Consider the following 25,832-nt stretch of genomic DNA (forward strand, 5'->3'; position numbering starts at 1 on the left):
GTCTACAGAACAGAAAATTTTTTTCAAAGCTCTTTAGTTATAAAGATATGGCTTCCATCACAGACACGAGAGCATCATCACTACTACATCAAGTATAACTACATATCCATGAATCACTCTGTTCAGCTCCACCACAGTGGTTTCCATTCACAGTAAACTTCAAACAACCACTTATGATTTTTAATTTTCTGCCATGTAGGTCTGTAGAGCCTCCATGAAGTGAAAACTTGTGAAAAATGTTAGCACAGTAAATATGAATTTCCCTCTTTTTTTTTCTGCTTTGAGAGAAACAAAAACAACTCTTAGCACTTCTATGATGGACTGGATGGATTCCTGTGACATGTGCTATAACCTCAGATTACAAAAAAGCTACTATTTTGCCTCCAAGATTAAGTGTAGGATTAGGTAAGAACCAAAGGCTAGGTAATTCTGCCATAGCAAACATCATCACAATAATACCATGCTGTAGCTTGGCTTTCATTCATCTAAAGATATTATATATTTATTATCATAAATATCATATATTTAAGAAAGGATCAGCACCACCATGGGCCATCAAGGGCCACTACATGAGAAGAAATTAAGAACAAGAGTCACAGAAATTTCTGGAAAGAAACAAAAGGAAGAGTTTTTAGTTCTAGGAGAAAAGGTTGTGTGGAGGATATTTTGGCTGCCCTTGAGCATACCACAGACTTTCACTGGGAAGCGGGCCACGAGCCTGCTTCATCAGGGCATTTCCCACTAAATGCTGTCCATACGGTTTCTCTTCAGATGTATTCACAGAGTGGTAACAGCTCCTTATGGCCTGCAAAGCAGATTTTCAACTCCTCCCCTCCTTTTGAGTTTATAAAAGCCAAAGATTTCACGGTCACACTACTAGGTCATGACAGTGTTCAAGATTCTTGACCCTCCACCCTTCACAAGAAATTTTCAATTGACAGCTACATAAAACTACAGAATCTCCTGCACAGTAACCTCTGCAAAATCTGTTTTGATTAAACCTGCTTATGCTGCTTCAGCACTTTTCTGAAGCATGCTATCAATCAGTATGCTAGTCACGGGGGCACATTTAAAAATTAAAGACACTGTTTTGCATGAATGACCAAGAGCAGCCAGTTCTTCCTTGCTGTGTAACACATCCAGTTAAAATGGAAGTCAAGATTTGAAACAAAAATCTGATGCAGGCTGTGTTTTGAGCACAGCATCCAGATATTCTTTGATTCCAGAGACTGCTGGGAGAAAACTTACAGATGTGTGTCATTCAGGGCTCCAGCTTTTATATACTCACATAAAAACATAAAGTGCACACATCAGGTGGAAAGATACTATGATTACAGATGCTTGAGAATTCCTCACCAAAAAAAAAAAAAATTACCTTTTTTGCACACAAAGAAGCAGTTCCTTCAATCAGATTCAGAAACAGGGTTTTTAACTGAAGCAAACTGTTTAAGCCACCAACAACTCAGAAAGCTTACAAAGTATCCAACTAAAGGGCAATTTAGGTTAAAGTCAATTTTTCATCCTTTCAATTATGTAATATCAATAAAAGGACACATGGGAATTATGCCAAATGTGAACAATGTATCTGGCAATCAAGTTAGAGTGTACAAACCAAAGGAATTTCCCTACCTGCTGTGGAAATAACTCCCTCCACAGCTAAGTGAATATTTTTCCCCAAAATAGTCTTTATTTCCAGATAAAAAATTTGCTCCCTTTCCTTGACCTCAAAAAGTACCACTTTGTACTGAGACACACCAACAGACTGCCCTGGTGCATGCCTCTTAAAGAGAGGTTTCTAGCAGCCTGTTGGGGCACTATCCTCAGAGCCACACCAGCCTGCAAATGACTCTCCTTCCTCCTTCCTCAGCTTGCTCACAAGTTTTCACACCACATGAGAAGGCAGTTCATTAAGTTCGACATAGCAACACAAAGTGCAGCATTCCCACTAGGAAAAATACAGCATTGTCCAACTTCCCAGACCAACTCGCATATCTACCTACAAAGACAGAAACTGATCATAATTTGGTGGATGAGGCTGAGAGGAAACATGGGAAGGAGATAAGTAGACCTACTGTGAGTCTAGTTTCAATCACAGTGAGTTGGAAAAGGCAGGTGATGCCCTATCACTGGAAAAGCCTAGCCTGCACACACGCACAGATCCCACTCAACACTGTGGGACAGTCAGGAATATATTTTGAATACAAGGTTGCCAGGGATTTAGGAAAATATTGATAACATGGAACAGTAACAATTGGTTAGTTGCAGTTTAAGAGTCTAGCAAGTGCATAAATCACTTCACATGTGAAGAAGGATTGCTTCACATATTCCAGTTAAAAAAAAACATTTTACATACTTCTGACCAAGGAATTAAAAAAACATTCAGAGAGATGAATCACAGTATAGAAATTGTTTGACCAGGAGATTAATTTCCATCATACTCATATTCCTACTGATTTCAATGGAACTGCTCCAAGTTTGTGGTGATGCACATGTTCAGAAGATTTCTGCGTTTTATGATAATAAGCAGACACTCTGTCAGGACACTTTCTAAACAGATTATCAATGTTTTCAAACTCAACTTCAACCCTGCCTCAACCCTAATGTTCTCTTTTTTACAAATGAACCTAGGTAGACAGCTCTGAATCAATGCAGAATTCCTATGAAAGCCACAGAATTTCGTGGGTAATAGCATAGCAAGGCAGGAGTTTCATTTGCTTCTTATTAGTCACCAGGGTCATTCTCTTACTGGGCAATTCACAGGCTGCCTTGTTAAAGAGGGAAGCACAGTACTTTCCACCTAAAAGTCAGGGCATCTAACAAGCTACTGAAAATGATAAGTGGAGTGGAAGTAATTTCTTCAGATGTTTCTTTCAGTATCAACCCTTTTTCTCTATAAAACTGTATAAACTGGTTAATTTTGTCTTGGTGTTGAGATAAATTAAATCATGTTGTATCAAAAAAAGAATACAGCGGCAGGAAATAAACAGGCTTTTAAATATTACAGGCTTCTGGTTCAAACCACCACATTCAGATTGCTATTTAAATGTCAGTCACATTTATTCAGTGGTTTCCAGGGGAACATCGGATGCAGCCATTCCCAGAATTTTTGTTCATCTCTTTCCCTATGAAATTATTACTTTCTGAAAGCTTAGTTTTGACTATGCCTCACAAGAACCATATTATGCAATGAAAGCACTGATGTGGAAACAAAGCTCATGCTATTTTAAAACAACTCTATTTAAATGCCCCAGACTGTCAAACTGGTATCACCCATAGTGATTGTGGTAGTTTTAAAACTGTACACAAACCTGTAGAAGCAATATTCTCCCAGTCGCACTGACATAGCACTAACGGAAAGGAGTCTGCATGTCTAAATAAAAGGGACCATTTGGCAGCACAACACTTGGTTGCTCATTTCTGGAAAAGTACTCTTTAGTGCAATCTTCTTAACTCCAGGATGTCTTACAGATTTGCAGCAGCACAGTTAACATTCAAATGGGGTTATTTCTCCTTCTTAGGTGCTCTGTGGATAATAGAATTAAATGAATAATCTAACCTGCTCCATACTGGTCAATCTAGCATCTTGCAATTCTGTATTAATGTCACAACTTCCAGACTCACCCTGCTTTTACAAAGTCAGGAATAGTTCTTCTAAACTTCATGATGCTGCACAGAGGCAAAACCATAAAAGTTTTCCTGAAAGACAGACGGGTGAACACACCACTCATTCTAGAAGGCGTGAAGTATCCTTCTGCTTTTCAATGACTCACTGCCGTTGCAGTTGGTGCATGGAATTTGACAGGCATTAAGTTCTTCAGCACGGCTTCTGAAGTGGCAGCACTTCATGCAGGTTAGTTTGACATATTACAAGTAAAAGAATTATTAATTTAAATAAAATGCCTACATTGTATAAAACAATGTGGAAGTCATAATATTTTAAGTTGATTTATGGAAAGAAGACTTCTGAATGAAACAAAACCTTATCTATAACATTTAAATTGTATCACAGATTTATACTTCTCACTGGAATGGTATTATGTATTAATAGTATTGAACACTCATAAACTCTACTTGTTTACAGGGTACTATTGTTACAACAAGAATAATAGCATTAAAGATAGAAAGAAATCAAACCAGAGAATTCAAGACTTTACAATGCTAAACTGGGTTAAAGGACAGAGCAAGCTGAGAAATGATGAGAAATAACTTGTTCCTGATATGAATTAAGACTCTATTATGACAGCACATCATATACATAAACATGAGTAAGAACCAAATTAATAATTAAGAATTTTTAAAACTACCAATTTGTTTGGTTCTATTTGGGAAGCTTCATTCACACCGACAATCTATATTTCACCTGGGGGTTAATCACTAGCTAAAGAATTACTCCTTAAATCAATGTTATCATAGCTAAATCCTGGATTTCTCACTCATACTGCAAAGAAGCCAATAAACAGTTTTGTCTTGCAACATACTTGTGAGTCATTCTCATACATGAATGTGTATTCATGGCCTGCATGAAACAAGCTGTGAAAGTCAAGGCTGAGGCCAAAAATCCCTAGGTCATCAGATGCCAGGCTGCTAAATCTGGCATCAGAGACTTAATATTTTTTTTCCAGACAGCTAAAACTCTTCCTTCCTTCCAGATGACAGTGTTGCTGACAATCAGTGTGAGAGTGTCATCTGAAGGACAAAACAGCACGCACAGACCTTTCACACCATGCTCCCGGAAAAAAAGATGTTTATCTCTGCTGCTGCAGATGCATTCTCATTAGCTTACAATAATGGAGAACCAAGACTTCTGGTATCCACAAGTGAACTTCAGCTTGCCTCCTTCTTAAATGTGGATGACATAGACACTGAAATTCTTATTTTCAGTACCAGAACTCTGCAGTAATGATGATTCCTAGCCTTCTGATGGCACTGTAGGCAGCAGCAGTAGAAACAACAGGAGTAGTAGCAGCAGATGGGTACTGCAGGGTGGGCTCAGACCCCCCTAACTGCTCCTTACTGATCTGTTCGGAGTACAGTAGTTTTCTTGTAAGACTTATTTTACCAATGATGCAACACAATCTGGCATTAAAAGTGAGATACAATGTCATTCAATGCCTGCATGTGCCTGTGCTGGAACTTGACATAACCTATTGCATTCAGAGTCATAATCATAGAATCATAGAATCAACTGGTTTGGAAAAGACCTCCAAGATCATCAAGTCCAACCCTTGATCCAACACCACCGTGGTTACTAGACCACGGCACTAAGTGCCACATCCAGTCTCATCTTAAAAACCTCCAGGAACAGTGAATCCACCATCTCCCTGGGCAATCCATTCCAATGTCTGATTACTCTCTCTGTAAAGAATTTCTTCCTAATATCCAACCTAAACTTCCCCTGGTAGAGCTTCAGATCGTGCCCTCTTGTCCTGCTGCTGGTTGCCGGGGAGAAGAGACCAACCCCCACCTGGCTACAACATAATAGGTACTGGTGTAACTGCCAGGTATTGAAAATCAGAATTTGGACAAATACTCGTATTAAGGATCATTCTTTCAGGGAACATCTCCCCATATTGCACAAGAGATGCATGAGAAGGAGAAATACATGGGTGTTGAAAAGCATAACAGCAGAATGTATCTTGTGTGCCTGCACCTACAGACTGTTTGCAGTGACCTGCATGACAGACTGCTTGCAGTGACCAAGACTGCTACCTCAAGATGCCTGCAATAGCAATTAATAGAAAATAATTGGAGATTTTGTATTTAGTTGCAAACCAAAAAAAAAGGCATATTGCACAGGTCTTGATGTCAGATCTCTAAATCCAAAGCAGTTCTCTTGACGTCTATGAAACCATTTTAGATTTTTGCCCAAAGCACGCTGATTCAGGAATTGTACCCTTGCAGACAATAACACATAGACTTTGTATTATAAAATAACTCAAAGACTGGTGGAACATCCACCCTGACCTTCCTGCAGTATCACACCATGCCTAAAGCAACAGAACCAAACTTCATTATTCGGATTTCAGCTGTAGTCTAGCCCAGAAAACAAAAAGGTCATGTTTATTGCTCTTTTCCCAAAGTCAGGAATGCCTATGGAAACACAGCGCACAGCCCTCGGCAGGGAAGGTTCGAGGGCCAGAGCGGGTATTTGCCCCAGCAGCCATCCCCTCGGACTCCAGGCGGAGAGGACAGGGCATCCCAGCAGCTGCTCCCGCACCCCGGCAGATCCTGCCCGCTGCCGCAGCGCGGACGGGGCTGGGCCGGGGGCGGCCCTCGGCAGCCGTGCACCGCGCACCCAGGGACACCCGAGCAGAGCCAGCCCCTCCCGTGCGCATCCATACGCAAAACCCTTCCCGCTCACGCGGAGCCGTGACCACTGGCGCACACGCACACCCCTGCAGACGCTCACACCGCCTCGCACGCACGCTCATCACGCACGACCGGCCACAACATCCGCGATCCCACTCGCCGAGCACTCGGATGGAAATCCGCGCGCAGGGCGCCCAGGCCACACCTGCACGCACCCGTGCCCGCCCACGCACAGGCCGGTCGTAGCCGAGCGCATCGCGGCGGCACCGACTCACGCGCGGGGAGGGGGCGCGGTACCTGCGTGGCTTTGTGGAACTGTTTCTTCAGCCCGGCCACCGACATGGCGAGGGCGGCGCGCTGCAGCCGTGCGGAGCCGAGCGAGCCGAGCCGAGGCGAGCCGCAGAGGTCCCGCCGCCGCTCAGCCGGGGCGCTCTCGCTGCCTCCCTCACAGCGCCCGGCGCAGGCTGTCAGGCGGCGGGGCCGGAGCGCTGTGACGTCAGGGCGGGACGCGCCGCCTCCTGCCCGCCCCCGCCGCCAGGTGCCCCCGTACGCGCGGCTCCGCGGCTCCGGGGCCCGCAGCGCCGCCGCTGTACCGGCGCTGCTGTGCCGCCGCTGTGCCGCCGCTGTGCCGCCGCTGTGCCGCCGCTGTACCGCCGCTGCTGCACTACCGCACTACCGCCCGCCCGGGCACCCTGCCCCGCAGCACCGTTCGGTGGGCAGCTCTCGCACACGCACGTCCAGCGGTGGAACCCGCGCTCGTCCCGTGCGGACACTCTCGGGGGGAGCACCCGTGCCCCGCCGCGTCCGTCTGGGTCACGGGCGTAGGGCTTCTCGGTCCTCCTCTCCCTGCGCGGACCTCGCCTCAGCGTCCTACCCGGCAGGGAGCGGGACGCCTGTACCCGGGAGACATCATCCGCGGAAATAATCCCGAAGGGAAGAAGTTGGCGGAGCAGTAATGGGGGCAAGAGAGGAAAGCGGTAGCAGAGGGAATATCAACGTGGTCCAGATTCCTGAAGAAACATTTCTAGCCAGTGTCATGCCAGTGTCTAGCCAGACATACCAGTGTCTTTGGCCTGATCGTTCCTCGGTGGATGGTAGTCGAACCGCGGCTAATTGGGATCCCGCAACAAGTGCTGTTTTCTTCTTTCATCACAATGTCAGTGGTGCATAGAAAAGCAAATCTAAAGCCTGCCCATTCCAGCCTGCTGGTGTGGCTGTTGGCTGGAGAGTAAAAGCCTAAAACACAGATAAAAGTCATGTACTTTAGCAGTTCAGTGTTATAAGCACTAGCAGAACAGTAATTAGTAATTATTAGGCTCTGCCAGCCAAAGACTAAACAACGTGAACAATGTGATGCAAACAAAATGATCCATCTCAGCAGGCTGGACAGTCACTGCATGTGCTGCAAATTAGCACAATCGAGATGTACACTCACAGAAAGCTCTTGTCAGCTGTCTGAAAGCAGCCATGCTACTTTGGTGTTGTAATTCCATCACAACAAACACTGATCACTCAAGGTAGTTGATGTGGCAACTGCATTTTCAGAAGCACCTAAAGCTGTTTCTAAAATCTATATGGGCATGCCATGGTGCTCCATGCAGGCTTGTTGCACCTCACCAGGCTGCACTGATACACTCTTTCACAGGTCTTGGAAGTGACTTGCAGTGAAGGAAAAGATCTCGAATGTGGGTGTCACATGAAAGGTGGGAGTTCAGGTGTTTGCTCATCGGTCCCCCAGGAAAGTTGAGACTCTAGTGTCCGACTGTCTGTCAGCGTCTCATAAGGAGACCTTTCAGCAACAGATTCACAAGATCAGAGGGTACCTCAACCTCCCTTGCTGGGGGGAACTCAACAGAGCCAAGACCCTTCAGCAGGTCCTGCCAAGGTGTTATCCACCACCGGCAACTGCAAGGACTCACTTTAACAGTTTACGGAACAACACTTTTTATTAATACAAATTGTGACAGGTTAATAAGGTTCGAAGGTTGTAGGTGATAGTGTCTACTGCAAAAATATGTTTAAACTGATCTACTGGTACATGTATTAAGCAAGCATAAGCTCTAATATGAAGTGATCTAATTAATATGCTATGGGCTAAGCAGAAGCAAAAGCTCAGTCCTAAAAGCAGCCTTTAACACGTGTAGAATGGATTTCTCGCCCAGGCGTTCCTCTAGGGGAGGACAAAATGGACTCAGCCCATTGACTGATCCCAGCAATTTTGGTGGAGGTCTTCTCCCACTTTCCCCTATCCCCAACTTACTTTTATACTATTTTCTTTATGTTTGGGTGGAGTTTGAGTGGCTCCAGTCATAAATACTTTTTATTTATTATTGGTGTACCTAGTGGGAGGTGGGTGATGGTCATGGTTTAGCACCTGAGGAGGGGGTTTGACATGGCTGTTGGCTTCAGCAGCAGAACATCTTGATTTTCCCTTATCAGACAGGTACTGTATGGTCTCAGTAGCACAGTGTTCTCCCATTCTGCTGGGATTAGAATGGAGGGAGGCCACATCAGATGTTTATCCTTGTACTGGGGAGCATGTCAACCTCAGTCCATCTAGGGAGTTGTAGTTGCTTTTTACCCCAAAATTCTGAATCCCCTCTAGGTTTAACTCAATCCATCATCCCACAAAGGGTCATGTCAGTGCTTTTGGAAGAATTACCAAAGTTGTTCCTTGTGAAGAAAGGCAAAGCAAGAATATACCTCTGCTCACTGGAGAGTCAGAGATAAAAACACCCTTGTTCTGAGCATAAGCAGGAGGCTTATGCTTTCTGGCCTAGTCCCAAGTCTGCATAGAAATGCTTCCATCCACTCTAACATTATTGTTTTAAAGGATGAGAAACGAGACCATGTGGAGATGCTAGGCAAGGAGTCGGAGTCTCTTGTGCCAGCCATTGTGCTTTGAATGGAAAACTTCCATTGTGCCTAGTATCTGGGAAAGGGCACTACAGTCTGGAAACACAGTGAATGCTAGAAAATAAACTATAAAAATTATAAATGTCATACTTTTAATTATTTTTATAAAATTAATATATTTCCATGTTACTAAATAGCTGGAATTCAATGGTTACATTCCAGGATCTGACTTTTGCTGGATATTTCAAAAGAGTACATTCCTGCCTACTACAAATTTTATGTGAAAACTATATAAATAAAAAATAAAAGTGGTGGACATATAAGGGTCCACGAAATTCAGTTTCTAGGTGATGAGCTGGAGACAAAATGTATCCCCCATTTTCAAGTGTATTATGCCCTAGCAGCTCCCATTGCCAGTTGACTGAAATGATAGTATGACACCTGGCTATAAATCATCCTAAATAGTAGTTGAATGCTCTGACTCATGTTATATTACTGCCTGTGCAGTATTCTCACAGCTGAATCTGACACTTTTACTTGTGCTCACACTTCTTTCCTTTTCTTTCTTTTTTTTTTTTCCTTTCTAGAAATATCTATATTCCTGGGAGTGGAAAGTATTATCTTTATTAAAACACAATTCATGTGTGTCAGTGTCAGTAGACTTTAAACTACTTTGAATAAACTAAATAGTGCCACTTTTTGGCCAAAGAGAATTTAACTTGGTGCCTGTTCTTCAGTATATCGTGTCATTTGTGACTTCTCCTGGAGGAACATACATGAATAATGCTTTGAAATTAGCTTCAGTGAAATGACTTCTGGTTTTAATAAACTGTAGCGAACAATAACAAATGATGTTTGCTTATAATGTATCACATCTGATTTTAAAATATTTATATGTATTTATGAGGTCTGCACATATATGTGCATGTGTACGTATTTCAACTCCAAATCTTGTTTTAACATGAATAAATAGAATAGGCTGAGCATTTCTTTTTATTCCATATGGAAAAATGAAATTCTAACAATAACCTAAGAAAGTTGCCATTGCTGCATATACAAGAAATAATCAAAAGCAGTACATGCAAAGACTTTTGTAGGTGCAATCCTAGTCTTGTCTTTTGTGTGCTGTTATAATATTGCTAATATTATAAGGTTGCTAATCACTACAGTTCTTACATATCACAGTTGATTTTGCAAATTTTGAACTGCATTCATTTTGAAAGTCATTTGGTGAAATAAGTGGAAATATTAATTTCAGTAGGTCTTAAAAAATTTGATTTGTACTTTAGTTGATACAGCTCCTTTTTAGTTTTTTTTTTTCTTAAAAATCAGTAAGCTAGTATCTCAACAGCATAAAGACGTGTAAAGCATAATAAAATTTCTCATTACGTTGCCTACCAAAATAAAATAAAATGTTAGAAATAAAATAAAAATATTAACAAAAAGTGTTCGATCCACAGAATGCAAAAAACTAATTCCAGGAGAAGAAGGCATGGCTGCTATGTCCTTACAGAATGTACAGTGGAAGCAAATCACTCTGTTCAGCACTTGGTTAGTAAAATCAAACTGAAAACCCAAAGCTGAATATAATCAAACAAAAAAAAAAAAAAAGAAAGCAGCAGGCATTATGATTACAAGTTTTTCAAAATAAGTAACATCAAAGAAATACAAAATGTACTCAGAGTGTTCACTCATATTTCACTGGGAAATAATTTGTATATTTATAAAGTTACTTATGGTGCTGTGTCAATGATTTTACATGAAATCTTTGTTGATATTATCTTCACAGTCCTTGATTAAGACAGAAAAACATGAAAAGCCTCGTGAATAGAAATTCAAGGCTCCACAGAAGGTTTAGTCTATCACCTACAATTGATCAGGAACAGTGTAGTTCAGTCAGAAATTAGGCCAGAAACTAAAAATCAGAGCCCTCATTTGAAATCTAATCTGGGCTACACTACTACTGGTCAGCTAGCAAAGATGTTTGAATTCAAGGAATGTAAATCAGCAGGCACAAAATAATTGCATGAAACCAATGCTTAGTCTTAAAAGGGGTGAAGCTGGACATGAAAGTGTGAGATATAAAGGAAACGAACAAAAAAATCTGTTATTGTATTATCTCTTAAAAAATTAATCCCTTCATTGATTAGAAAATATCTTGTCAGCTTCTGAAGGTAAAAAGATACACAAGACATAGGCCGTAAGTTCCAAGCAAGGGAAAATGGAAACATCTAACAAGGAAAGAAGCAGAAAAAATGTCAATAATCCTCATCCATTTATTTGAGTTACATGAACCATATAATTTCACTTCATACAAATTAATAAAATAAAGAAGGATCAACAGCATTGTTCTTATAAATTATTATTACTCTTCCAACCACAGTAGTTTATAGATTGAATAGTTGAATTTTTGTGTTTGTTTCAAGCATAATATAGATTATCCAGGTTCAGCCCTGATAGATTTACCTTTCCAAACCATTTGTCTTCAGTCTCATGGATTAACAACTTCAGTTTTCTGTCTGAACAGACAATCAACACATGAGGTTTCCTTTAATGTCCAAGACTTCTCCTCTATAAAAGTACACAAATCTTAATTGAACACAGTACCGTTACTCCGCTAGATATTTCCTCAAATTGTGTTTTTTAAAGCACTGCAGGTTTTTTGTCACCATGCTCAACAGAAAACAAGGTCTGTGTTCTTTCCGTAGTACCTTACTAACAAGCATTCTTTCATCTGTCTTAGCTGATGAGAGCCTTTTCTGACAGCATGTTTTTGATAAAATTATTTCTGAACTCTGTCCTGACTGTTCCCAAAAATACTTACGCACTTTCAATCTGTCATCCATGAGGTGTGTTCTTAATCTTGCTGTTCTGCATGTATCTCTTGCCTTGTCCATTAAAATTACATATTTGAAAAATGCAAGACAATGAAATCATGACTCTTGTCATTGTGATTTACTACCAGCAGTAACATAGTACGTTTTTGTGAATTGCTCCACTAGTTATGAAGAGAGAGCATGAACTGGTTCTTTTCAAACTTCAAGTCTCCTTTAATTTCAGTTTGCCAATAATTGAATAAGTAGCTAGGTCCCTTAGTAACTGCATGCTGACTAGTCTGGATAATAAATAGATCTAGTCTGGATAATAAATAGATTTTTAAGAATAACAACTAAAATTAATTTTCGGCCACCTTAATTTTTTTGACTAGCTGTTTTTATCTGCATTTTGTAACAGCAGTCATTTCATCATAAAAACTAAGAAATATCAGAAAAATTGCCTGCAGACAAGACACAGCCTTTGGACAATATATCTAGAACCAGTTTCCAGCTAGGGCAGCTACAGCAGCAGCTATTAGAATAACCTAGCTCAATTTCAGAGTTGTTGGAGCACCTGACAGAGTTGCTCTGCATAAATGCTTGCTGCATAGTCTAGACATTGGTGTCTTAGTAAGCCAGAAGTCCTGAAAGTGGATTTTGCATCCATTCAGATTGTTTCTTGTGCAGACAAGAGACATGCACACACATATATGCGTTTGTGTGTGTACAGTAGAAGAAGAAATGTGCCTTAAGTGTGAAGCTAGCTTAGATTTTTAAATCAAAATTTTTAATTAGCAGAAGAATTAGGCTTAATTGCTCATATTCTGTTGCTTGTTTCCTTGCAACAGATGATCAGCTACAAAACTGCACAGATGTCAGTGTGCTCACATTCCAATTCCCAGGAAACAGAGCCCAGTGAAAAGGTAAGCATCATTTGTTCTTCATTAAATTAATGAGTGTTCTTGTGATCTCTGTGCTGGTGAGCAGTCCCTCACAGTACTGTATCAGCAAGATTGTCATAAATGAAGCACTGCAGCAAGTGTAATTTTATTTCAGGTTACTTAATCTAATGTAGGCATAGTGATATATTTCTTGTCTTGGGTTAATTACAGCTTCTGTATCTAATCAGATAAAGATTGTGCAGAGTGAGAACTCATCACAATTGTAAACATGTTGCAAAATTCTTACTCAGTTTTTCAGTTCTGTCTTTAATTCCAGTTGTACCTAAGTAATTGGTTTATATTTACTTTTATTTTTAGTCCCAATGGAGATGTTTTTAAGTATGTTAACCTTTAGAAACTTTTAGTCTATTATTTTTGCCTGACAGTGATGCACCAGCAGCTAACAAAAACTAATGCAGACATCCTAAAGAAGCTTCTGGCTCTTGAGACTATAAACTCTGAAGAATCAATGACTGGCCATTGTTTCTAGACTTCTGGGAAAAAGTATCATAGAACACCTGAAGGACAGGATGCCATCCAGAGGGACCCAGATAAGCTCAAGAAGTGGACCCATGGGAATCTCATGAGGTTTAAAAAGACCAGTGGCACCTGAGTGGGGGCAATGCCTGGTATACAGGCTGGAGTATGAACAGGTCAAGAGCAGCCCTGCTAAGAAGGACTTGGGGGTGCTGGTGGATAAGAGGCTGGACATGAGCCAGCAATGTGAGTTCTCAGCCCAGAAAGCCAAATTATACCCTGAGCTGCATCAAAAGCAGTGTGGCCAGTAGGTTGAGGGACATGATTTGTCCCTCTGCTCTGCTCCAGTAAGACCCCATCCAGAGTGCTGCACCCAGCTCTGGGGTCCCCGGCACAGAAAGGACATGGACCTGTTGGAGCAAGTCCAGAGGAGGGCAGGCCACGAAGATGATTAGAGGGATGGAGCTCCTCTTGTATGAGGAAAGAATGAGAGAACTGGGATTGTTCAGCCGGAAGAAGAGAAGGCTTTGGGGTGACCTAATTGTGGCCTTCCAGTGCCTGAAGAGAGCCTACAAGAAAGACAGAGAGGGACTTTTTACAAGAGCATGTAGTGGCAGGACACAGGGGAATGGCTTCAAACTAAAAGGGAGTAGATTTAGGTTAGATATTAGGAGGAATTTCTTTGCTGTGAGGGTAGCGAGGCATTGGAACAGGTTGCCCAGGGAAACTGTGGATGCTCCATTCCTGGAGATGTTCAGGGCCAGGCTGGATGGAGCTCTGAGCAGCCTGGTCTAGTGGAAGGTGTCCCTGCCCACAGCAAGGGGGTTGGAGATGAATGATCATTAAGGTCCTTTCTAACCCAAACCATTTTATGATTCTGTGATTCTGCTCACCTATCAGATGTCTTTTCTTTTGTGGAAACATAGGTTGGTTAATACAGGACAAAACATTCCAGACGTTGTGTTGGCAAATGTGTTGGGAGGGAATTACAGAAATACTGGATGGAACTGGAGAACCTCCAATGTACTCTTTTTTAAGGACCTTATTTCGGTGAAGATATATTCAGAGATAAAAATTACTAGTGCAGTCAGCATGAAACAGCCAACGTTTCATAGCAAATTATATTGGAACATGAGTTTAAAGAACAAACAGATCTTCCAGCTCTGCAGCAATAGCTGAAGCAATGAATTCTGGTTTAGTGAGGTGCCATTAGCTCTTAACATCTATCATAACAATTTATTTCCCATATATTTGTGTTTCATCTGCCATAAATCTGTGTGAGGTTTTGGGTACCAACTGGTCCTTCTGTGCAAATGAATGTCCAATAACTCTAATCAGACAGCATTGGAATCATACTGTGTTCAGTTGTTCATATTGTTGTCCACAGAGGCTACTCCATCTGTGGCTATTTGCTGTAGAGAAGAATTATCTGCCACCCTTGACAAAGATTAGCAACAAAGTTCACAGGTATTATAACCTATTCCCAGTGCTCCTTAATGCAAGAATAATGCTAAGACACTAATGCAAGCACATGGCTCCGCAAGCTTGAAATTTAACATGAGTTTGGTCTAATTGCAGAAAGAGCATTTCCAGGCCTTTTGAATGGATTAAATAGGCCAGACGAGGGGCAAAAGAGGCAATGAAGGAGTGATTGGTGTATTCAAAGGCTTCAGCTGAAATAAGATGATCCTAAAACTTCTTGATTTTTACCTGCTGCTTTGGGTATTTAGTAGTATGAATGAAGCATCCAGATTCATCTCCCTCCTTTCTGAGTTTGTATTGTTTTATTTTTTTCTTTTGACTAGTTAGGTAAGGATTACCAGCTCCAGTAAAAACCTTGTAATAGTTATAATCTAAGAATGCTATGTACTGTACCATGTAACAGATCCCACCCAAGTAATGAGCCAGGGACCTCAATCACAAACACATGTGCCTTGAGTTCTCTAGGCTTGATGTCCAAGCTGGAAAGAAAGAGGCTTTTGTTATTCAGCATACACTGTGCCCCTGTTAAGCTTCTGTTGCTATGCTCACTTCGTTTGCTTCTGTAAAAGCATCTGTGTCAATATGAGCCTGGAATGTCCCAGGTTCTCAGTCCTGTGTTATCCTCTCCTCACTGGGTAAGAGAAGCTGAAACAGGAGAGCATCCAAGCCAGAGCTTGGCATCACCCACACAGATTTAAATTTATGATTTCTTTCTGTTAATTAACTAACCAGTACGCTTCTCTCAGCTCATGGCTAGGCTTCGCGAACAAAGATTTGGGAAGGTCTCTACCCACGTTTGTCACAAGCACGCTGGTGGCTAAAAAGGCCAATACGAGACAGGCATGTCCAGTTGCAAAAGGCACAGCAGAAAGACTCCTTAGGGGGTAAATTCTGCAAGGCACGATTCTTTCTGGTGTGCCTTTTCTCAGCTATCAAGATCATTAATATTCCATTTTTTCCCCCCCGAAAGAGGGGCTTTCGAAATTCCAGTGCAGGGGTTTTTGTCCCATTTGTATGACCAGGCTCGAGTTATAACAGAGCTTGTACAGAAAGTGAAAAACTGACTGCCAAAACATTTCCAGTGGCTATTGCGAAGCCCTGCAATGAAAGAAATTAGCTTAAATTAATTGATTAGGAATCACAGTTTGAACTAATCTCAAGGCTTAATCTAGAGAAAAAAAGAAGAAGGAATCTATTTTGCTGCTTCTTTGAAAACAAAATGGATAACAGATAAGTCCCCCTACTCCATTGACTGCAAAAAGCCAAAAAACCGTTTTGGTCTTACGCTGTAGAAACAAAGATCACTTGTCTCTTCCCCATAGTTCCTGCTTCTTTGCTACAGGGCCTCTCAGGCATTCTCCCAAAAAATGTGACAAGATAACTCACAAAAATATTGTGGGATTATCAAGCTGTATTTTCTCATATCCTTTTCTATACCTGCAGATGGGACTCAGTGCAACCTGAACAGGCAGAGTGAAATGGGCAGAGTTCCTACATGCTTTTATGAGCTTGCACTGCACAGTAAAGGAGACAGAATCTCCTTTACGGCAGGCAGCAGATTCCTGCCGGAGCACAACGCTCTTTTAGAAAGGTCCCAATACTTAGCCTTGTAGCATTTTGAAACACAATAAATGTAAATGCCCCACAAGAAGTTGGAGTGGAATGTCAATGAGAAAAGAATGGATTTTGAGCACTGTGCGAACTCTTCAACCCATCTTTTTCTGAGCAGCCTAAAGAGGTCATCAGTATTGCCTAGACAATATTTTATAACATTACATCATCTCTGTGATTCTGTGATACAGTTTATTTGAAGCACTGGCTAGCTCATTTCATTCCTTCCTGTCTGGATTTTAACCAAAAGTTACAGTTTGGGTTTCCTGTCCTGTCTCCAGCATACACACTCACAACAAACATCCTTATCCCAGACTGCAATAGTGCTACTTTTGAGTACAATGCAGAAATTAGCTTTTTCTCATGAATCTGCTTATGCCAGAGGTTTAATATCCAACTATTGCAGGGATTCACAACCACTTCCACCTATAATTTGAGAATCAGGCATTTTTTTCCACATATTGTAACCACATTTCTCTGTTCTTATGTAGTCATCTGTATAACATTTGAACCACCACTCCTTGCTGTGCTGGTTTAAAGGTAAACCAGCAGGGGAAATGAACTCAACTCAAAAGAGAGATTATAAGTCAGAATAACAATTTAATAAAATAATACAATAAATACGATTATACAGACAAACAATTGGTTTTAACCCACAAAACCCAAATATATAACCCAGCACCTTGGGGCATGAACAGAGTGGTGTTCGTTGGGCCCCCTGAGTCCAACGTAAAAGGAGAGGGAAAAACCTGTTGGTGAGAGTGCTGTTGCAGTCCAGTCAAGAGTGGTGGTTGCAGTCCAGTCGAGAGTGGTGATCTGCAGTCTGGTTGAGAGTGGAGGTCACAGTCCTTCTCTGGATCCCACAAGTGGTTAAAAAAGTCCCAAGACTCCAAGATTATATATAACCTCTGTTTCAGGCAGGAATGCCCACTACCTCCCTCAGGGCAGGAAGTTCCACAATGGGTATGAGGACAGGAACATCTTCCTGTCTCACAGGCCTCTTAACACCCAGTTTATAGCCTGAGGAATCAGGCATGCTCTGGGCAGATGGTGTAAATGGTCTATTGATAACAGTTTCTGGGAAATGGCATGGAAGGCTATAGAATACACAGTTTTGGGTTACACCCATCCAGTGATGAACTGGTCCCAGCTGTTCTAACTAGGACACTTGCACAAAAAAAAAAATAGTTAGGCAAAAAAAGTGTCTTTTACAACTCATTGGTGAATTTTACCATCAAAAGACACAGTATTTAGCAAATTCATAAGCATTTTCCTGGGTTTTCCACTGGCCTAGCCTTCCTCTACTTTGTGTTCATGTGTGATGTCACAAAGCTAAATCCACATTGTGTTGTTAGTATAATTTTGATTTGCATGAAATCCAAAAGGTAGAGCAAAATGGACTTTCTCAATTCATGTAAGAAAATTGCCTTGAAAACAAGAAAAAAATACTGTAAACGTTCAGTGTTAATACTCTTCTCACCTAGCTTTGGAAATATACAAGAGAGACATAGAGTCATAGAATAGTTTGGGTTGGAAGGGACTTTAAAGACCTTCTAATTCTAACCCCTCTGCCATGAGCAGGGACACTTTCCATTAGACCAGGTTGCTCAAAGCACTATCTAATTTGGCCTTGAATGCTGCCAGAAATGGAGCATCCAAAACTTCTCTGGGCAACCTGTTTCAGTGCCTCACCACCCTCATACTAAATTTCTTCTTAACATCTAATCCAAATCTACCACTATCCCTTGTCCTGTCAACACATGCCCTTGTCCAAAGTTTCTCTCTTGTGTAGGCCCCCTTCAGGAATTGGAAGGCTGCTATAACGTCTCTGTAGTGTTGAGTCTTCTACAGACTGAACAGCCCCAACTCTCTCAGCCTCTCCGCACAGGAGAGGCATTACAGCCCTCTTGTCATCTTGGTGGCTCTCCTCTGTACCCGCTCCAACGGTTCCATGTCCTTTTCATGCCAGGGGCCCAGAGTTGAATGAAGAGAGTGCTCCAAGTGCGGTCTCATGAAGCTGAAATAGAGCAGCAGGATCACCTCCTTCAGCCTGCTGGCCACAGTTCTTTTGATGCAGCCCAAGACACAACTGGCTTTCTGGACTGTAAGTGCACATTGACCGGTTGTATTCAGTTTTGTGTCCACCAGTACCCCATGTACTTCTCCACAGGGCTCATTTCCCTGTCTATATTCGTGTTTGGGATTACCCCAAACCAAGTGCAGGTTCTTACACTTGTCCTTCATGAGGTTAACTTCATGAAGTTCACACAGGCCCACCTCTCAAGCCTGCCACTGTCCATCTGGATGGCATCTCTTCCCTCCACAGTATCATACACCACTCAGTCTTGATGTCATCTCCAAACTCATTAAGGGTACATCTAAGCTATCTCTACGTCTCTCTATTCAATTAATAAAGAGGGACATCTACTTCTAGAGCAGAAGTTACCTGATTAATCTGTCTGTTTTCAGACAATATGATGCCTTCCATTCTGTCAATGGAGTCTGAAAGACAACTAGATCACTCGCTCAGATGTGGACTATTTACAAAGCAGACATCTAAAATTAGGGGGCAATAATATTGCTGGGTACAGAGTAGAAAAGAAGACTGCATGGGTAGAGGGAGGGACAGTACATTTTTTAATTGTATTAAAAGTACAAAAGATATGCAGAAGGCAGATGTTCATAAAGAGAGAGATACAAACAGATATTTACACTTCTTACTAGTTGAAGGTGGTATGATTAAACTGGTCATTGATACTCACCTAGCAGATAATATTAGGTTTTCAAGACAGAGAATTTACAGCTTACCTGATAAACCCACAGGATTTTCCCGATGTTATTCCTTCCCTAGAGGGACTCTGCAAACTACTATAAAGAGATTATTTAATTCATTATGAAAATAACCTGAAAACCTCATAATGATGAAGAGGAAAAAGATAGACTAAAGAGCTAATTATAGAAATAATTAGAGGCAGAAGCATTTTAATTTGAATTCCCTATTTTATAATATTCAGGGAATCCTTGTAATTTGAAATTACCTCCCTCTTTTTGATTAATACTTTTTTTTTAAGTTGGCAGCTGTTTCAGATACTCTTCTGATTATTTCCCATTTGAAGACTGCAGCTACTTGCTGAAAACCTTACCTGTGTAATGTCTTTTGACTTATAAGTGACCTTTATTTTCTGCTGAATAGCAAGTTTAAAGAGGCAAGGCTTCAACTGAAGAAATGCTTACATCATTTCTAGAAGAAAAATTCTTGAGATAAGACAATAATTTAAAAATGTATGATAATTTTGGAAGCAAAAATCTCTTTCTAATAATTCTTTCACTCATGGTTTGAAAGAAACATCATTTGTGGGTTTGTACGCCTTGCAACATATCTCTGTGCTCTTTGCCAGTGGTGCCACATTCACTACTATCAGTCAATTTGTCTTTTACATATAGCAGCAATTTATGCTGAGGTTTTCCTACACTTCCTAAACAATACCTCAAAATCAATAAAACTATGCTGTTATAAAGAATCAGTATTTTTAAATAATAAGTTTTCTGGAAAATATTTTGAAAATATTTTCTAAAGGAAATACTAGGAGGAAGAAATATTGCAGGCTGATGATGCTTTGGGAGAGCAGGTGAACTCATAGAAGGAGAGAAAGATCTAGTTAACATGGGATGGTATCTCCCCTCCCAAATATGGGCATGCTTTGTTGAAGTCCCAATGAGACTTCCGTAAGAGATAAAGGTTGTGTATGTAAACAGCAAAAGTGCACTGTATTTAATTATGTACCCATAATGTTTTGTTAAAATGCACACAATGCATATTTTATAGGTAGGTTGTTAGAACAAAGGATAACATTGCGAAAATCAGGCATGTTTCTGGTACATTTAGAAGTGTCAATGATGTGGTGAAGAAGGCTTCTTTTTCCAAATATGCCAGTCTGGATATCCAATAAAAATGAGTACCTTTCCTTGCATACTTGAGGGAGCTTCTAAAAGACAGTTTTAAACTTCCAGGGGTGCAGTGCTTGCTCAGCACATAAAGTAAAATGTATTACTGATGTTCTGTCCTGAACTCTGTTTCTGTTACCTCTGGGTCTGTGCTTCCTAAATGAAACTTCCATATTAAAAGGAGAACCTGTTTTAAGAATCCCTGTTTTTGTGCACAGTTTCATTTGCAAATTGAATTTTAGGCCTAGTGAGAAATTCAGGTCTGCTATAAAGGAGATGGAAGTAGTGAAGGATCATTATCTTCTCCCAGGATTTTATTTGAGTTCTTGGAGTTCACTTTAAAAAAAAAAAAAAAAGAGGCAGATTCTGCAATAAATTAATCCTAGCATTAAAAACTACTTTGTTTTCTTGTGAAGAAGAACAATGAATTACCTTAGGCCAGCTAAGAAGAGAAATGCTTTAAATGCTCTTTTCCATCTGTTGTTTGGTATTTTGGAGCCCCTCAGTGTCTCCAGAACTGCTCAAACTAGTACTGCCCTGCACTTGCCTCTGTCACAATGCTTTAAAATTGGAAACTGACCCTGGATCATGGGTCATGTAGCACAGTGTTGTCATCAGAGCATTCTTACTAATGTAATTTTAAATACTTAATACAACATTAGTGCATACAAGACAAAACAGGCCACCTAGTCCCAGATGTTGATGGAATGCCAAGAGTCCAAGCTGATAGTCAGAAATGAACAACTGGAGGAAGCACTTACTGTTTTCCCTTTCAACATCCAAGACTTCAGACAGTGCCAAACTATAAATATCTTCAGTTCACGCTGCTGAAGGTCAGTGGATTAACATTAATAGTAAAAAATCAATAGTCGTTAAAATCCTGTATCATCACAATTAGTGGACATGGTTAGAAAGCAAAAAAGTATAGACTAACTGCCACAGAGAAATTAAATCCTACAACTGTATATTGGGATCCTGTGCTCAAAGAATATTCGGCTAAAAAAGTTGCAGCTTTGTTCTTACAACTCTTAACAGATCCTTATTTTAGATCACTTCCTAAATCTCAGCATCAGGCTTTCTGGAGTTATTAACAGCATGTGGGAAAAGACCAAGCACAACTGTTATTTTATGGACTACTTACAAAAAGCCCCAAATCCAAATCTTCCCAATTCAGTGTGGTTCCTCCATCACAATACTGTGAACATTACTTTTATCACATGCTTAAAAAGTTCCAGTTATGCTACTGTAGAAAGAGGCTAAAAAAGTGCATGACATGAGATAAGGTACCTAACTTGTATTAGTCATCCACAGAACAGTCTTTCACATAAATTTTCAAAGCAGTCATTGACAAACTCACAACCACGACAGCTGTTTTCCCTTGTGTATTTCCTTCTGACCCTCATTCACTAAAAAAAATATTTTCTTACTGTCTTTTTCTCTTTATTCTTTCGTAATAATTTTTTCCTTGCATATTTTATCTTTTTGGTGCATTGTTATACTTCCGTCTTGCTTGCTCTTGACAGCTGTTTTGCTCTCCAATTTACACAGTAGATTTTACTTCATCTGTATGCCACCACTGATCTTTCCACATCTTTCCCCTCAGTTACAAGGATGCAGTAGGAAGTTTCTAGTATCTGGGATGATAGCATTCTTTCTTATGGTAGGTAGAAACAAAATGAGAAAATGAATGTACAAACCTTCAAAAAACCTCTTAAAAATAACAGCCTATTTTTATAGGTTCCTTTAGAGATAAAGCTGTGCGATTGATGACACCAAACACATTATCATCCTAAAGAAGTGGTATACTGTTGCGTCTGTTGTCTCATTCATCCCACGAGTAAGATTTTTATGTATGTCCTTCTATCAGATAATGATTACCAACATAATTTTTTATTTGAAATATAAAAGTCAATGTATGGAGATACTTTAGAGATGGAAATTTGCACATTACCTTACTTAGCAAATGAGAGCAAAGTTATTGAGATATCTTGATTACTGCAAAATGATTCCTTAAATACAAGAAATAGCAAATTATCTGTGTAATTGTGAGTCATTGCCAAAGGGAAGGTAGAATTATAAGATGATTTCCAAAGTTGTCTCCTGTTTGATAAGTGCAGTGATCATAATCTGCATGGTTTCCAGAGAGAAAATTGAGCACCACAGAAGAATAATTTGCCAACTTTAAATCCATTATGACCTAGTTAGTCATCAGTGGATATGCTAGATCTAGTTATCAGATATATGCTTTTCAGCTGGAAATAAAGAAAGAGAAAGAAGACCTTTGGATTTGCATTTTAAAACAATTATATGAAGAATAGTTTTCCTTTATTTCTACTCCCTGTATCTTTACAAATTCTGCATCAGTGTCCTGTGTTCAGGTTTAAAATTAAAACACTTGGCTGAGTTAAGAGCAATTTCAACACCACTAGCTAACCTGAAGGCACTCTCCTTCTTGGTGTCATAATCTTTACAGTGGAGGCTGTGACTCTTTATACAGACCCTGGCACTCTAATGTCTTTGTCCAAGAAAAAAGAAAACCAAACTGATGCACCGTTATTTGGGTGTTTTGCAAACCAATCTGAAAGGAAGTTTTTCAGACACAAACAGTTTTCATTTACCATGGTAGTGTAAAACATTCTGAAAGTCTGTGTCACAAAGTACTTTTTAACATTGTCGTAACAGCAGTTGGTTTTGGTTTTGACTTTGTTTGTTTGCTTGTTTGGTTTTAAATGAGATGAAGTAGTCATTATTTTAATGCCTACAATGCCATTAACACTTACTGAAATTGCACTTTAAGCCAAAACTTCCTGGAGCCAACAATTTTTCTATCGAATTTAAGGCTAATTTGTTCCTTTGTGAATTAGGACCTCACATGGTATTCCTACAGGAGGGTAAACTTGAAGGATGCACATGAAAAGTTTTGTGATGCTCTTGCCAAACTTTTCCTATTTGCATTGAGTTTGCATGGCAAAGTTTTGGTCATGAGAGGTCCATAGGTTACCTCATTTTTGTGAGGTGACCTACAAAATCTGCAGTGTAGACATACCTACAAGATTTGAATCAGAGGTGGAACCATCCATACACCCAAAGGTAAAACTGAGGACTGTGTTCATAAAGCTCAGTATTTCAACAATGGGACTATCTAGTTTGCCTGTACTACTTTGTCCATATTATATACAAACTATACAGTTTGTATATAATACGTATGTTGCCACCAATTCTGCTTTTGGGATCTTCTCCTGCCTTAGCAGTCTAAGCAGGCTTAAACAGATTGAAAGATGTTTAGCACAAGGCAACTAACCAACAAGGACTGTGTTCTGTGTTCCCCAAAGTGACATCTTTATTGCATTTAAGTCAAAGGGGATCTTAAATCTGATGTCAAAAGTATCTGGCCCATATCCTTATTCTTGCTGCATAAGAGAACCTGAATTTAGAAGCTCATTATTACATTTGGGTCTGGAGGGTGTATCTTGTTACACAAGATGAACACAAGGTAACTAGATCTCCTGAAGAAAGATTAAGACATAAGGATAAATTTCCTACCCCTTCTTCCTCCTCCCCAAGCCTGTGTTTCTTCTGCCTACTCTCCCTTCTCCTCCATGTTGTGACAGGCTGGATTTCTGCATCTCTACAGCAATCTAGGTCAGGACTTTTAATGGCAGCCAGTTATTCTACTGGTTTTGGGAGACTGTAAAGCTACACTGCCTGATCACCGCTTATAGAGGAAAGAAACCTTAATGGGAAAGATGGAGCAGTTAAAAGCCAAAATATAGTTTCAAATCTGTACACATAAGTACAGACTTTTGGTCTGCAGACATTGGTATTGGAAAAATTTTAACTGAAAGTTCACTTTGCAAGAAGAATAGGACAATCTTTGGTTTTGAAGCACACAATAAATTAAACGCCTTTTAGTTGTTGGGCAATGGTAACTAAATTCTATGAAACCAGGGAGAACCATACAAAAGGGAAATGTAAGAAAATAGTTCTATTTTAAGCAAACTGAAAAAAAGAGCATGTGGTTAACCTCATTATAAAAGAAACAGTCTTATGACTTTAAAGGACTGAACACCTACTGAGAAGGCAGGTCAGGAGAAGATTCTGGGACAAGAAATTCAGACGTCATTGGGATCAGGTGAGGTTGAGTGAACACAATGAATTTCTGACAGAACAATAAGACCTTTTCAGGGACAGGAATCACAGAATATGCTGAGTTGGAAGGGACCCACAAGGATCATTGAGTCCAACTCTTAGCCCTGCACAGGACCACTCCAAGAGTCACGCCTTGTGCCTGAGAGTATCGCCCAAATGCTTCTTGAACTCTGTCAGGCTTGGTGCCATGGCCACTTCCCTGAGGGAGATTGTTCCAGTGTCCAACCACCCTCTGGGTGAGGAACCTTTTTCTAATATCCTACCTAAACCTCCCCTGACACAACTTCAGGCCATTCCCTTGGATCCTGTCACTGGTCACCACAGAGAAGAGATCAGTGCCTGCCCCTCCTCTTCCCCCCACAAGGAAGTTGTGACTGCAATGAGATCTCCCCTCAGTCTCCTCTTCTCCAGGCTGAACAAACCAAATGACCTCAGCTGCTCCTCATACAGTTTCCCCTCAAGGCCCTTCACCACCTTTATTGCCCTCCTTTGGACACTCTCCAATTGCTTAGTATCTTTCCTGTATTGTGGCACCCCAAACTGCACACAATATTCAAGGTAAGGCCACATCAGTGTAGAACAGAGCAGGACAATCCCCTCCCTCGACCGGCTGGCGATGTTTTGCCTGATGCCCCCCAGTACACGGTTGGCCCTCCTGGCTGCCAGGGCACTGCTGAATCAAATTGCCATCGACCACGACCCCCGGGTCCCAACACTGCCTTCTGGCATCTCATTCCCCAGTCTGTACGAACATCCAGGGTTGTCCCCTCCCAGGTGCGGAATCCATCACTTTCACTTGTTGAACTTCATCTGGTTGGTGATTGCCTGCCTCTCTAATTTGTTGAGGTCTCTCTGCAGGGCCTCCATGCCTTCGAGGGAGTCAACAGCTCCTCCCAGTTTTATGTCATCTGCAAAGCTGTTTAGTACCCCTTCCAGTCCTGCGCCCAATTAATTTATGAAGATGTTGGAAGTCATAGTCTGTAATGAAGGTAAGCAAGTGTTTACAGCACTGTGGAACTGAACATCCAATATGATAAGAAATAATATCTGAGGAAGACAGGTGTCAAGTTTAACATCGACAGGTAGCTGAATCCCAGGCAGCTGCTCGCTCACTACCACCCTGAGAGAATTAGAAGAGTAAAACTGAGAATACTCATGGGTTAAGATAAGGACAATTTAATAAGCAAAGCAAAAGATATGCACACAAGCAAAGCAAAACAGCCATTGGAGACCATGAATGTCTGCC

At 40.8% G+C, this 25,832-nt stretch overlaps 2 protein-coding genes across 4 annotated transcripts in view; one reads left to right on the plus strand and one right to left on the minus strand.

Moving 5' to 3' along the window:
• The window catches only part of SH3GL2 (SH3 domain containing GRB2 like 2, endophilin A1), a 101,375-nt gene extending 94,597 nt beyond the window's left edge, over nucleotides 1–6,778 (minus strand). Inside the window, exon 1 of the mRNA XM_051801493.1 lies at nucleotides 6,607–6,778. Within this exon, the coding sequence (XP_051657453.1) occupies nucleotides 6,607–6,651 (45 nt within the window). The 5' untranslated portion in view covers nucleotides 6,652–6,778. The remainder of the gene's footprint in view (nucleotides 1–6,606) is intronic.
• The window catches only part of LOC127477273 (uncharacterized), a 702,414-nt gene that overhangs the window by 65,173 nt on the left and 611,409 nt on the right, over nucleotides 1–25,832 (plus strand). The gene's annotated exons all lie outside the window — the stretch shown is intronic.

Source organism: Manacus candei, unplaced genomic scaffold, assembly GCF_025592945.1.
Source record: "Manacus candei isolate 608988 ecotype Guabito, Panama unplaced genomic scaffold, ASM2559294v1 h1tg000051l, whole genome shotgun sequence".
NCBI lineage: Eukaryota > Metazoa > Chordata > Aves > Passeriformes > Pipridae > Manacus > Manacus candei.